Consider the following 15970-nt stretch of genomic DNA (forward strand, 5'->3'; position numbering starts at 1 on the left):
GACAGACACACACTCAATCAGTTGTTATCAGATTGGAGCTAATGGATGATGTAATTTTTAAAATTTAAACAACAGCAACACAAAGACGAACAGTGATTACTAATTGAAGAAAATAAATTAAAGTTCAATGACTTTATTGAACATTTGACATATTGAACATTAAATTTTAAATAAATAATTAAAGTTTATTATTGTCTTAAATATGGAAGTTATGTCCACCTAAAAATTTAATAAAATCCAAGTTTATTATCACTTTTGGGTCCAAGTAAAATTAATTAAAAAGTCCACGTTAACTGTCACCTTTGGCCCACCAAAAAATCTTTATAAAATTCCACGTTAATTGTCAACTTTAGGTTCACCAAAAAATCTTTAAACAATCCACTCTTATTGTCATCTTTGGTCAACCAAAAAAATTATAAAAATAACCTCCTTAACGTCCTCTTTGGGTCAACCAAAAATTTTATAAAACAAGTAAAAAAGTGTCAGTCGGCCTTGTCGACAGAGGTATACCCTCAGCCAATGTGAATTGAAACTTTCATCTACGGACAGATAGAATGTATTTAGCGTCTCTTCAGAATTTTGTGGCCCTTTTTCAACATTTGAACTTGCCGACAAAAATGTGGATTAGGGATTAACACAAATGTTGAACCTTTGTGGGGGAGGTACCCTTAGGGAGGACCGATATGGGCCATTTTAGAAGTTAAACTAAATTTTGACAAAATATTAAGAGATCCAAAGTTTGGACCAAATTCGTTGCACCATTCAAGTGATATCGTCCTAACATTTTAGTGACATTTTTAAATATTGGGGAGAAGTACCGGAAGTTGGGGACCGGTATTGCCCCATGAAACTAAGTTTGGATAAAATATGACGAAGACCAAATGTTGCACCAAATCGGTAGAACAGTTCGAGAGCCACATATGGTGAGATAAGGCTTTTTACACCTTTCAGGATGTTTTGCCAAGAAATATGGACCTGCTCCTGAAAAAACTTGTACCGTCGTAATGGAGGTAGCGAATGCAAATCGCTTCAACAAAAATCAAAGAGATTCGAGAGCTGGTCTTAAAGTGAACTTATCCGAAATTTTGTGTGGGAGGTACCCAAAGGAGTGCACAAATATAGTCCATATTCGAACCTGATCTATATCTGGTAGATATATTAGGGTGTGCAGAGTATGGATTTAATCAGTCACTCCCTTCAAGAGTTATCGTGCGCATATTTTTTCCGAAGATTTTTGAATTTTTATGAGGGAGGTACCAGAAGGAGCGGACCGACATGTTTTATCTTCGAACTTAAACTATGTTTGGACAAAATATTACGAAGGCCAAATTTTTGGACCGAATTGGTAGATCCGTTCGAGATTTATCTTGCGCTCCAACTACTACACACGGTGTCATAGAGGTTTTTTGCAACTTTCAATCTATTTTCTCAGGAAGTATGGATTTGCCGCTGATGAAACTTGAACCGTCGTATAGGGGGTAGCAAGTACAAGTTGTTACAACAAAAACCAAGGCGATTCGAGAGTTGCTCCTAAACTGAACTTCTCCGAAATTTAGTGTGGGAGGTACCCGAAGGAGTGGAGCGATTGAGTCCATATTGGAACCTCATCTAAGTCTGGTAGAAATTTCGCGATGTGCAAAGATTGGATCAAATCGGTTCCTCCCTTCAAGAGTTATCGTACGCACAAATTTTCCGAACATTTTCGAACTTTTGTGGGGGAGGTACCGGAAGGAGTTGACCGATATAATCCATCTTTGAACTTGAACTAAGTTTGGGCAAAATATTACGAAAGCCAAATTGTGGACCGAATCGGCAGATCCGTTCGAGAGTTATCTTGCGCTCCAACCACTACACACGGTGTCAAAGGGGCTTTTTGCAACTTTCAAGCTATTTTCTCAGGAAGTATGGATTTGCCGCTGATGAAACTTGAACCGTCGTATAGGGGGCAGCAATACAAGTTGTTACAATAAAAACCAAGGCGATTCGAGAGCTGCTCCTAAACTGAACTTCTCCGAAATTTAGTGTGGGAGGTACCCGAAGGAGTGGAGCGATTGAGTCCATATTGGAACCTCATCTAAGTCTGGTAGAAATTTCACGATGTGCAAAGATTGGATCAAATCGGTTCCTTCCTTCAAGAGTTATCGTGCGCACAAGTTTTGCGACAATTTTTGAACATTTGTGGGGGAGGTACCTGAAGGAGTGGCCCATCTTCGAACTTAAATCGAATCTGGACAAAATATTTCGATACCCAAAATTTGAACCGAATCGATTGATCCGTTCGAGAGTTATCGTGCGCACCAGTCAGCCAGACAGACAGACGGACAGACAGACAAACAGACGGACGGACATTGCTAGATCTACTCAAAATTGTCTGAAACGGATATCGTACAAACATACTTGGGGTCTAAAACCATTATTTCGATGAGGCACATTGTTGGTCGTATCAAAGTATAAAAATCCGCGTTTATTGTCATCTTTGGGCCCATCGAATTTTTTTTTTAAAAAATCCACGTTTAATGTCATATCTGGGCCCACAAAAATCGTGAAAATTCAACGTTTAATGTCATCTTTGGGTCCAAAGAAAAATCTTAAAAAAAGTCCATGTTAAATTACATTTTTGGTCAACCAAAAAACTTTAAAAAATACGCGTTAGTTTTCATCTTTGGGTCAACCTAAAAATCTACAAACACCCTCCTTTATTGTTATTTTTAGATCCAGCTGCAAATTAAAAAAAAAAAACAATTAAATAAGTATCAGTCGGCTGGGCCAACAGAGATATACCCTCAGCCTCTAAAAGAAGTAACACACAATACTTCTGACGTCTATATAATACGATGTACAACCTTTGGTCCAAATCGGTTTCTCCCTTCGAGGGTTAGTTGGTGTCGGCAGGCTTTTTTGGAGCTGTTGGGCCATTATCCCAAGAAGTAGGGACTTACTCCTGAAAAAACATATACCTCCGTAATGGGGAAAGCGAATACAGGTTGTTACAACAAAAATCAAAGGCATTCGAAGGCCAAATTTGTGAACATTTCTACTGATCCGTTCAAAGTTATCTTGCGCCCCAGCCACTATTTTTTTTACAGATTTCGGATTTTCTCAGGAAGTATGGACCTATATAGTCCATAATCGAATCGGATCTATGTCCCGTATAAATATTACGATATCAAAAGTATGGACCAAATCGGCCATGCCTTCGAGAGCATCGTGCGCACTTTTTAGCGAAAAGTTTTGAACTTTTGCGTGGGGGGGGGGGGTCTTGGTTACTTGTAGGAGTGGACCGATATGGTATATCTTCGAACTTAAAATAAGTTTGAACAAAATATTATGAACGACAAATTTTTGACCGAATCGTGCGCTCCAACCACTACATATGATGATATAGTGGTTTTTAAACCTTAAACCTTAAACTTTTCCGAAATTTTGTGTGGGAGGTACCATTTCCATAGGATTTTTTCGCCACATTCAGGCTATTTTCTCAGGAAGTATGGACTTGCCCCTGATGAAACTTGTATTGCCGTATGGGGGGCAGTGAGTACAAGTTGTTATAACAAAAATCGAAGCGATTCGAGAGCAGGCCCTAAACTGAACTTTTTCGAAATTTTGTGTGGGAGGTGCACGACGGAGTAGACAGATTGAGTCCATATTGGGGACCATCTAAGTCTGGTAGAAATTTCACAAAGTGCAAAGTATGGACCAAATCGGTTACTCCCTTCAAGAGTTAGTGTGCGCACAAATTTTCCGAAAATTTTCGAACTTTTGCAGGGGAGGTACCTGAAGGAGTGGACCGATATAACCCATCTTCGAACTTAAACTGAGTTTGGACAAAATGTAACGATACCTAAAATTTGCACCGAATCGGTTGATCCGTTCGAGAGTCATCGTGCGCTCCAGCCAGCCAGACAGACGGACGGACATTGCTAAATCAACTCCAAATTGTCTGGATTTATTACCGACTATTGCGATATCTCCGTTATTTGGCCACCTAAGCCAATCTACTTTACATCATTGTAAATATGGGATTTTCTACTTTCATAGTCAGACTTTGTTTTTGGAAGGTCCCCAACCAAGGCTGTAATATCCGTCATTATAATTAAAATCGCAAAAATATAAAAAGTTGGGTTCTATTAGCGGCTATTGCGATGTATTCGTTGTTTTCCCTACCTACGACAAATTAAGGTGGAATTTTCTACTTTCATTAGCAGGTTTTTCTTTTGATATACCCCTTTATATAAGCAAATATATTCGCCTTGAAATAAGACTTTGATTTTTTCTCCAAATAAGTTTTTCGCCCATTCCGAATATTATTCGACCATCGCCAAAATCAATAGGCAAAATTTGGTGACGATCCGACCAAAATTGCAACCTGTAGCGTGATTTAGATGAACAGACGGAGAGACGGATGGACTCTCATAGCCAGATCGACTCAGCTAGTCGAGACCTTATTTTGTATATATATGTAAATATTTTGTATATACAAGCATCCCAGCAAAATTTTCGATGCCAAAGATGCTATTCAAGAATGGGTGCAAGTGAAATGAAATGTCATTTTTTCAGCATCTTCACTCATTCTTTTTACAAGAGCGTGACCCCCAAAAGATGCAATTCATTTTCAGATCCTAAGCATGTCATCTTTACTAACTCGATGGAATGGCATCTTCAACAATTCTTTGGCATGGCACCTATACGAATCCTTCGGCTTGCCATCTTAACCAATTCCCAAGAATAGCATTTTTACTAATCTTTGGCATGTAATTTTCACGTCTATCTATATACGAGGGCGGTTCGAAAACTTCTTAGCCTATCAATGAAAGAGAATAGTTAGTTTTTCAAAAATATTTTTATTTTTCAATATAATCTCCTGAAACTTCAATACACTTAGTCCAATGCTTTTCTAGCAATTCTATCCCTTGATTAAAATAGTTTTCCTCAAGGTCTTCAAAATAGTGGTTTACAACTGTAATTGCATCTTCATTTGAGGTAAAACGCTTGCCAGCAAAGATTTTTTTTTTTAGATTTGGGAACAAGTAAAAGTCACTGGGAGCTAAACCAGGAGAATAAGGTGGGTGGTCATGCAACTCGTACTTTAATTCGCTGATTTTAGCCATTGTTAAAACACTCTTGTGCGCTGGTGCGTTGTCTTGATTGAAAATTATTTTTTTGTGTTGTAAGCCAAGACGTTTTTCTCGAATTTGTACATTTAATTGATCCAAAAGGTTGCAATAGTACTCTGAATTTATTGTTTTACCCTTTTGCAGATAGTCAATCCATAAAATACCTTTGAAGTCCCAAAAAACCGTTGCCATAACCTTACCAGCCGATTGAATTGTTTGTGCAAAATTAAATGGACTCGATCATTTGACATGTCCATGATATTAGCAATTTCTCGCACTTTTATTCGTCGATCATTTAATACCATATCATGCACTTTGGCTACAATTTCTCTTGTTGTTGCTGTTTTTGGACGTCCACTACGTGGTTCATCTTCAATGCTTGTACGACCACGTTTAAATTCAGCAACCCAATTTTTTACTGTTGCAAATGAAGGAGCACTTCCACCTATCATATTCACCATATCATTATGAATTTCTTGTCTTGATAAACCTTTTTTATGTATGTAAATATTTAATGACAGCACGCATTTCTAATTTTTCCATTGTAAAAAAATTGCGGATGCGTCTTTTTTGAACACCTGTTTCTATATGAAGGAGTTGCCAGATCGAAACAAAATTTAACATGTGTTCATAACAGCGATGGAAGTTTCCAAAACACTTAACTTTTTCTGTTTATACCGCGCTTTTTGTGCTAGGCTAAGAAGTTTCCTAACTGCCCTCGTATATAAAATTGAAATTTGTTTGTACGTTTGTTTGTTTGTGCCTTATAGACTCGAAAACCGCTGATCAGATATTAGTGAAATTTTTAGGGTACACTTCTACATGGCCTGGAATGAAAATAGGCTATATCATTTTTTGAAATTTCGCGTTTATCTGCAGAAATAGCATCAAAACCGGAGGTACCTCCAAAAATTTAGATTTTGTGTGCAAATATCTTTAGAACTATTACAGATACAATCTCCAAATTTTGTATGTGTGACGGAATTGGATGTAGAAATAAATTTACCAAATTATATTCAAATCGGTTCAGATTTGGATATAGCTCCCACATATATATATTTTCGGCCGATTTTCCGCATTTGATGCACCAAACACGCTATATATGTCCAATTTCGCTGAAATTTGGAGGGTCTGACGGAATTTGTTCTAGAAATAAATATGCTAAATTATATCGAGATCGGTTCAGATTTGAAAATAGCTCCCATATATATTTTCGGCCGATTTCCTGTATTTTATGCCCCAAACTCGCTATATATGTCCAATTTCCCTGAAATTTGGAATGCGTGACGGGATTTAGTCTAGAAATAAATGTGCCAAATTATATCGAAATCGGTTCAGATTTGGATATAGCTCCCATAAATATTTTCCGCCGATTTTCCGCATTTGATGCACCAAACACGCTATATATGTCTAATTTCGCTGAAATTTGGAGGGTCTGACGGAATTTGTTCTAGAAATAAATATGCTAAATTATATCGAGATCGGTTCAGATTTGAAAATAGCTCCCATATATATTTTCGGCCGATTTCCTGTATTTTATGCCCCAAACTCGCTATATATGTCCAATTTCCCTGAAATTTGGAATGCGTGACGGGATTTAGTCTAGACATAAATGTGCCAAATTATATCGAAATCAGTTCAGATTTGGATATTGCTCCTATATATGTATATTTTCGGTCGATTTTCTGTTATTGATGCATCAAACACGCTATATGTGTCCAATGTCGCTGAAATTTGGGATGTCTGACGGAATTTGTTCCAAAAATAAATGTGCCAAATTACATCGAGACCGGTTCAGATTTGGACACACTATATATGTCCAATTTCACTGAAATTTGGAAAGGGTAACGGAATTCGTTCTAGAAATAATTGGGACAAATTATATTGAAATCGGCTCAGATTTGAATATAGCTCCCATATATATTTTCGGCTGATTTTCTGTATTTTATGCACAAAACACGCTATGTATGTTCAATTTCAATGAAATTTGGAATGTGAGACGGGATTTGGTCTATAAATATATTTGACAAATTATATCGAGATCGGTTCATATAGGAATATAGATCCCATATATATTTTCTGTCGATTTCATGTTTTTGTTACGTATGTTCAATTTCAATGAAATTTTGAAGACTTAGCAATCAGTAGAAGTCATCCTTATTTCCACAAGTATTCATAGTTGGAAAGGAATTGGCCAAGGCTACAGCTATTAAGTATCATATCTTTGAGAGACTTCTTAAGATTTATGTTTTATTGTGATATATCTAAATCATTAGTAATACTTATAGGCGGAAAGACTTTCGGAGGAGTGTTACCTCCTGAAACATACAAAAATACAACCACGAATAGGTATATAACGCCTTCATATCTCCTATATTTATTCGTTAAAATATTTAAAAAAAATAATATAATTATGCATTCCATTATATTTTATCGTAGTCGGTGCAGTAAAGCGCACCGGGTTCTGCTAGTAATATATATACACAACTGTCCGCTAGTTACTTGCATGTGTAATCACAGGGTTAAATCCCGGAAACGGCGATCGAACTATAATAACGTAAATTCCAGGTGTCTACTTGTATGAGAATGGCTGCTTGAGCCAGAGCGAAATAAAAACACAATAAAAAGTTTCGTTTAAAAAATATAAATTGTCACTGGGGCAACTTTATTTAAAGCAGAATTATAATTTAATATAATTTGTAAATATTTATGCTCCCGATGGGACAATAAATTTAATTAATAATATAAAAAACTTAATTTTAATAATTTGAATATATTTAGAATTCGCGATTTAGGCTTGTTTCACAATAAAACAAATTAGGTCGGTTTATTATTTATTATCGATGTAATTAGGCAGCACGGCAGAGAAACATAACGATACTGACCATAGGCAAATTAATAAACAACATAACAAGGCAGAATTGATCCTATTTACAGTCTCTGCTTACGCTATGATTTCGTCAGTTTGGCGCTCATTGGTTAGTTGGTGTAAATAGAGAGATTTACCAAAGTAACTAATGTGTGGAGCGACAACAACAACAATAGTAACGCATAGCCAAACAGAGGCAGAAAACAGAGATCAATGTCCACATCAAGCTGAGACAAATGTTTGGCCTTGAATCGATGAGGACACGATTAAAAAGGGAATTAGAAAAAATTAGGCATTAGAATGCAAATAGGTATGCCAGTTGGGACAAATTAAAGTAAATGTGGGGACATTATTAATTAGTGGGAAAATACAATATTTTTGGTTGAAATAATTAATTATCGAAATTAAAATAAATTAATAATGATAATTAAATAAAATAATTGTAAAAATGAACAAAATTAAATAATAATGAAATAAATATATAATAATTAACTTTAATTGAAATCAATAATATGAATAATGACTTTTGCTCCAACATTCCCCCGCACAAAGAACAACTGTTCTTGACCAAGGGATACGGTAGATGATGAGGTGTTTTATTCGGTTTCCGAGATAACCGAGCTGTGCCTCTGCTCACAGCAACTCTCATCTGGATCATGAGGGGACTTGAAATCATCTTGAAGAGGCAGCAGAGCGACCTTCGAGACAGGGCGTTTATAAACGTTGCCATTAGACTTCAGGGACACAACCCGAACTCTTCCATCCGCACCAGGATGAACTTCTGTGATACGAGCAAGTGGCCATTGACCTGGAGGAAGTCTTTCATCAAAGATTAGGACCAGATCTCCAACTTCTAAGTTCTTCTGGGGCTTCAACCATTTAGGACGCGACTGCAGGCGGTTGACGAATTCGGATAACCAACGTTTCCAGAATTGTTGTTGTAGGAGTTGAACTACTTTCCACCGGGAAAGTCTATCAATGGAGCAATCCAAGAGATTTTCGTCTGGGACAGAAAGAATTGGTTCTCTAACTAGAAAATGAGAGGGAGTTAGGGCTTCACAGTCCGAAGGATCAGTGGACATTGGACATAGTAGCCTTGAGTTGAGACATCCTTCAATTTGAGCCAAAAGAGTTGCCAATTCCTCATAAGTGAGAATTCTATGATCTATTATTCGCTTCAAATGATGTTTGGTGGATTTGACGCCAGCTTCCCAAAGTCCTCCAAAGTTTGGGGAAGCCGGTGGGATAAAGTGCCAGGTTGTGCCATTGTCAGCTAGCAGGGTTGCCAGGTCTTCAGGAAGAGATTCGGTACTTCTTCTTTGGAGAATTTTAAGCTCTTTGTTGGAGCCAATGAAATTCGTGCCACAATCGGAGTAAAGATCTGAGCACATACCACGGCGGGAAGTAAATCTTCTGAAGGCGGCGATAAAAGCATCGGTGGAAAGGCTGGTTACTGCTTCAAGGTGAAGAGCTTTAGTCACCATACAGATGAAGAGGCAGATGTAACCTTTGGTCGTCACTGAGTTTCTAGCTGTTGATTGTTTGATGGTTATTGGGCCAGCATAATCCACACCACTGTGCTTGAAAGGCCTTGTAGGTTGAAGCCTAACAGAGGGAAGGTTGCCCATTATCTGCGTCAAAGAAGTGCCCTTATACTTAAAGCAAGTGATGCATTGCCTTTGGACCTTTTTTGCAAGATTGCGGGCAGATAAAATCCAGAACCGTCGGGTGACATAGGCCTGCATCTGGATTAGACCGCCATGGAGTGTCTTCTTATGAGCATCTGTAAAGACTAGAAGAGCTAAAGGACTATGCTTGGACAGAAGCATAGGATATTTAAAATCATAATTAAACTTAGCCTTTTGTAGTCTACCACCAACACGCAAAACGCCATCATCATCCAGAAAGGGACACAGTTGTGCAATTCTACTGCTAGGATGTATTCTTCTTCCATTCTTTAGCTGCTTTATTTCCTCGGGGAAATCGACCTCTTGAGACATAATAACAACTTTTTGTAAAGCTTTATTCAATTCCGCTGCTCGGAGAAAGCCAGTAAAGCGGACCTTAGAACCAGGTTTATGTTGAAGGAAACGCAAGATATATGCCATGACTCGAGTCAATCTTGTTAGAGATGAGTATTTAGTTAACAAATCCGGATAATTTGAGACCGTAGATGAGATGACATTTACAGATGATTTCCGCTTTTCCAAATTTGTTTCAAAAGAGTTTTCCGGCTGTTTGGGCCAGAGCGATTGAGGCTGAGAGAGCCAGATAGGACCAGTCCACCAAAGTGCATGCTGAACCAACTCAGTAGAGGAAATACCACGGGAAGCGCAGTCAGCAGGGTTGTCATGAGTTGAAACATAGCGCCATTGTGAAATGTTTGAGTGTCGTTGGACTTCACTCACTCGGTTTCCAACAAAAACGCTCCATCTTGAGGACTCACCTCTGAGCCAGCACAAAACCGTAATGCTATCTGTCCAGTAATAGACGTTAGAAATGTTGAGATCTAGCATTTGTTGTACTTTCCGCATAAGTTTAGCCAGTAATGTTGCTCCACACAGCTCCAATTTTGGGACAGACAAAACCTTTAGAGGGGCAACTTTCGTTTTGGACTGTAGTAAGTTGACTACACCTTCTCCATTGTTATTTAAAACTTTGATAAAAACTGCAGCAGCGTAGGCTGATGTAGAAGCGTCGCAAAAACCATGCAGCTCCACGAGACAATCCTTGAAACTACCAACCCAACGAGGTATGGAAATCTTTTCTATGGTCTTCAACTCTTTGAGATACGCATTCCAATTGGACTTCATTGTAGAAGAAACTTCGTCTTTCCAATCGATGCCTTCGAGCCATAACTTTTAAAAATAAATTTTTGCCTGTATAGTGACTGGAGCCAGCCAGCCGAGAGGATCATACAATTTTGCTGCGTCCGATAGAAGGCTAGCTTTAGTGACTTCTGGTTTTAGTTGAATGTTTACTTCAAAGGAAAACGTATCTTCATCAGTATTCCAGCCCAAACCTAGAGCTTTCACGACATTTGGTTCATTGAGATTGAAAACATTAGCCTTTTCACGAAAGTCTTCCGGAATATGGGACATAAGTTCGGAAGAGTTAGATGTCCATTTGCGTAAATTAAATCCTCCAGCAGAGAGAAGTTGGACCAATTGTTTCTGTAGAAAGATTGCTTCTGACTCTGAATCAGCACCGGAGATAATATCATCAACGTAGGTATCAACTTTCAGAATCTTACAGGCCTCAGGGTAAGTATCATCTTCATCTTCTGCCAATTGATGAAGAACTCTAATGGAGAGATACGGAGCCGAGGAAGTGCCATAAGTAACAGTCTGAAGTTTATAGACGCAAATATCCGAATCAGTATTTCGCCATAATATCTGCTGGTACTGTTGATGACTGTCTACTACTTTAATCTGGCGGAACATTTTCTCAAGATCGGTACGGAAACCAATTTTAAATCGACGCCATCGATTAATTATTGCTGGCAAGTCGTTTTGCAGAGCAGGGCCAGGAAAAAGTTCTTCATTTAAGGAAGAAGAAGAAGGACTTTTACTGCTACCATCAAAAACTACACGCAGTTTAGTAGTGGAACTTGATTCACGAACAACGCCATGATGAGGTAGGAAATAACCGTAAGGTTGAATGGATTGAGGATATGGACCAATATTAACCATATGTCCTAAAGATTCGTATTCATCCATAAACTTCCTATATTCAGAGGCAAAATATGGTTCTCTAGCAAATTTAATTTCAACTTGTTTTAAGCGTTTTAGAGCGCTGAAGTCACTGTGACTAAATACAGGAGGAGAATGGGCAAGTATTTCGGACCTGAAGGGTAAGGCGACCGTATATCTTCCATCGGAGCTACGAGTGCAATATTTCTTGAAGTATTCCTCACAAGCAATTTCTTCGGGAGTCACTTTACGGGCTTCTAAGAGTTCTTCTTGTTCCCAAAAAGCTTTCAATTGGGTATCCAAGGAACAGAAATTAATGTTGACCGTACTCTCATACCAAACTTCAGCCGTCGGGCCAGAAACAATCCACCCAAAATGGGTTAATTGAAGAAAAATTCCCTTTTGGAATTTCTTTTGTTGCGGAAGTAAAATATCTCCATATAAATCACCTCCAATAAGTAGATCTATCGGATCATTTTTGTCAAAATCAGGATCAGCCAATGTAAATTCTGCTAAAGAGGGCAATTTATGTCTGTCCACTGGACCAGCACAATAATTATTCAACGAGGGCATGACGTAAGCCTGACTGCTCAATTCAAAGCCAGTTTCATAATGCGAGGCCAGAGTAAACTTAACAAATTTTTTAACCACCACTGTTTCACCACCAACGCCAGTGATTCGAGCAATGGTACTGTATTTTTTAAGACGCAGAAGTTGAGCAGCGCTTTCCGTAATCAACGTTGCCTGAGCTCCTTGATCCAGAAGAGCCCTTAATTTAAAATTTCCAAACTCGTTTTTGACTATAACGCGAATTGTTGCTAGCAAAACCTGAGGCATAACAGTTGTGCTCAATAGAGACAAATTTACATTAGAATTCCCAGCAGAGGAAGTGGAAGCTACATTGTCATTTCGGCTTTCAGGAATATTAGAAACATTGGACCGATTATGTGTCGCGTACTCGTTATGCATGATCGTATGATGAGGAAGGTTACATGATTTACAACGACTTGAAGATTTACAATCATTGGAGAAATGGCCAATATTTAAACAGTTTCGACATATTTTCTTTGAATTGATAAACTCACGCTTAGATGCAGAGGGCATAGCAGCAAACTTGAAACATTTGTATAGAACATGTCGTTTCCCACAGCAGGGACAGTTATCATCATTAACGGCAGTCATATTTACTCGACGATTTTGACTCATTCTCTGAGACTGAAACGATTTTGAGTGATATTGTTTAGATTGTGGCCTAGCAGTGCTCTCAGTGTATTCAGCAATGGATTCCAAGGTTCGAAACGTTGTTTCGAGAAAGTTGTACAGCTCTGAGATTTTTGGAATTTCTGTTGCCGCTTTTAAAGATTGCTCCCACTCCTTGCATGTTTGCAAGTCTAATTTGCTGACCGTGATGTGGATAAGTAAAGTATCCCAGTTGGAACAATCGATGCCTAAAGTGCTTAGCAGAGCCAAGCTATTTCTCGTAGAGTCAAGAAGAGTTTTAATGCTTTCGCAAGAACCATTTGATTTTGGAATGCTAAGCAATTTTCGCAACACTGTGTCAGCAATTTTACGTTTGTTATGATATCTCTTATCCAACGCAGCCCAAGCGAGCTCATAGCTTCCTTCGGAGGCAGGGTACTCATTGACAATGGACAATGGAGTATCTCGACAGGAATTTTTCAAAAAATAATACTTTTGAACTTTCGACAAACTTTGGTTACTGTGCACCAGAGAGACAAACATGTCTCTGTACGAGATCCAGCTTAAGTAATCACCCGAGAAAGTGGGGATGTCTATTTTAGGAAGACGAACTTCAGGGATAAGGGAATCGTTTCTTTGAGAAGAATTTGAGGCATGGAAAGTGGAGTGGAAATTCGGAGAATTAGGAGGCCGATAGTCAGACATAGAGTCGAGTAATTTTCCTTTACCGCTGAGATAAACTTTAAAGAACGAGTAATGAACATCGTCTTTAAAATATGGGACATCATCAGAGTTAATTGACTTTTCACGAATTGCATCAAAAAGCTGGTCATGGTTGGCCTCAAATGTTCTTTTAATTTCATCTATCTCGTCGAGACAGCTTTGGCACAAACCACGGGTTTTTTCGCCATCGGGCAATTTATCAAAATCAGAAATTATTCGTTGCATACGAATCAATAAAATTTTCTGATCTTCTATTGGTCTCGAGTAATCCTCCATTTTGAATTAAAATTCACAAAATTTATGGCAAACAAATAAAGTTTATAAAATGTCTATAATTTCTCACCAGTATGAGGCAGATTGTTTTATTTGCTCAAAATGAATTTTATAATTTTGTCGCACAAGGTGGTTTATTTATTTAGTTAAAACGTTTTTCTCATTAAAATGTTTACTTAAACTTTTGTAATAAATTTGTGGACCAACTGTATGTCCTAGCACAGAGGTAGACGAAAATGTTCACAATTGTTTTTATATTTCCCAGCATAGGGACAGATAACAATAATTAATAATTTTTTCCAGCACGGTATTGATTATTTAATTACAAAGTTTTTCCTCTTTATATGTCCCAGCACAGGGGCAGATGAAAACGTTCACAATTCTTTTTATAAGATTTCCCAGCACAGGGGCAATTGTTTAATAATTTTTTTTCGCTTGAGTTCAGAAACTATTATAATATTTTGTTGACACACTGTATTGTTTTTCTCTTAATATTTCCCAGCACAGGGGTAGATAAAAAAGTTCACCATTCCATTTTTTTTTAATTTTCCCAGCACAGGGACAGATTTCAATAAATAATATTTTTTTCTCAGTTTAAGTTTAGAAATTATTTTAATATTTTGTTGGAACACTGTATTCTCCAATTTGTAATAAATAAAATGTTCACAGTTGTGAGGTAGATAAGATTTTATTTCATTATGAATTTTAGAGTAAAATAATTTTTTTAACTTTCACTAAAATGTCCACTGAATGTTATTTTATTTATTGGGAATAATCACTGTTCTTAATTGTTTGTTCACTATTCCCGGGTTTCGGCACCATTAAAATGTATGAGAATGCTTGAGCCAGAGCGAAATAAAAACACAATAAAAAGTTTCGTTTAAAAAATATAAATTGTCACTGGGGCAACTTTATTTAAAGCAGAATTATAATTTAATATAATGTGTAAATATTTATGCTCCCGATGGGACAATAAATTTAATTAATAATATAAAAAACTTGATTTTAATAATTTGAATATATTTAGAATTCGCGATTTAGGCTTGTTTCACAATAAAACAAATTAGGTCGGTTTTGCAGCACGGCAGAAAAAAATGACTTATTGTTTATCGATGTAATTAGGCAGCACGGCAGAGAAACAGAACGATACTGACCATAGGCAAATTAATAAACAACATAACAAGGCAGAATTGATCCTATTTACAGTCTCTGCTTACGCTATGATTTCGTCAGTTTGGCGCTCATTGGTTAGTTGGTGTAAATAGAGAGATTTACCAAAGTAACTAATGTGTGGAGCGACAACAACAACAATAGTAACGCATAGCCAAACAGAGGCAGAAAACAGAGATCAATGTCCACATCAAGCTGAGACAAATGTTTGGCCTTGAATCGATGAGGACACGATTAAAAAGGGAATTAGAAAAAATTAGGCATTAGAATGCAAATAGGTATGCCAGTTGGGACAAATTAAAGTAAATGTGGGGACATTATTAATTAGTGGGAAAATACAATATTTTTGGTTGAAATAATTAATTATCGAAATTAAAATAAATTAATAATGATAATTAAATAAAATAATTGTAAAAATGAACAAAATTAAATAATAATGAAATAAATATATAATAATTAACTTTAATTGAAATCAATAATATAAATAATGACTTTTGCTCCAACACTACTAGAGGTTGTTTTTGTTGTTTCCCCGATTGTGAACTAAATATTCCATTAAACCCGGCCAAATGGTGTTCCTTTGAAATATGAGGGATTACGTATCTTATTCGTGTAGACTGTGCTGAATGTAACTGCCAGTGTGGTTCCAAAAAAAAAACCTTCCTTCTTTGATTGTCTGGACTTTCAATTATCCACAGTAAAATGATGCCTCTGGTAGCAATAAACCTCTATGACGTCCAGAAGAAAAAAATTGTAATACAAGATAAGAGTTATCCTATGTCATTTCAACTTCGTCTAATTTAATAAAATTCGCTAGAAATTGCCTCAAAATCTGTCAAGATTCATCTATTCGTTTGATCAATTCATTTGTGATGTACAACTGAAGGCTTTCCATGGAATTGATTTAAAATTTAATTTTTTGCTAATCG

The 15970-nt window shown here is 37.1% G+C and overlaps 1 protein-coding gene across 1 annotated transcript; it reads right to left on the reverse strand.

The window, feature by feature from the left end:
* Positions 1–8579: 8579 nt before the first annotated feature.
* On the reverse strand, positions 8580–13418 carry LOC141392471 (uncharacterized). Its single transcript, XM_073965410.1, has 2 exons — positions 10965–13418; positions 8580–10217 (listed from the first exon to the last, which is right to left on the reverse strand). Exons 1-2 carry the CDS (start codon positions 13416–13418, stop codon positions 8580–8582), a joined length of 4092 nt encoding a protein of 1363 aa, XP_073821511.1.
* Between the last annotated feature and the right edge of the window lie 2552 nt (positions 13419–15970).

This window comes from Musca autumnalis, unplaced genomic scaffold (assembly GCF_047663935.1).
Source record: "Musca autumnalis isolate F117 unplaced genomic scaffold, ASM4766393v1 scaffold_2, whole genome shotgun sequence".
NCBI classification, from domain to species: Eukaryota; Metazoa; Arthropoda; class Insecta; order Diptera; family Muscidae; genus Musca; species Musca autumnalis.

Coding starts and splice junctions, on each gene's coding strand:
- LOC141392471 (XM_073965410.1), bottom strand. CDS start 13,418: ATGTTTGTCTCTCTGGTGCACAGTAACCAAAGTTTGTCGAAAGTTCAA. Junction 10,218..10,964: donor AAGATACGTTTTCCTTTGAA/GTAAACATTCAA, acceptor TGGCCCAAACAG/CCGGAAAACTCTTTTGAAAC.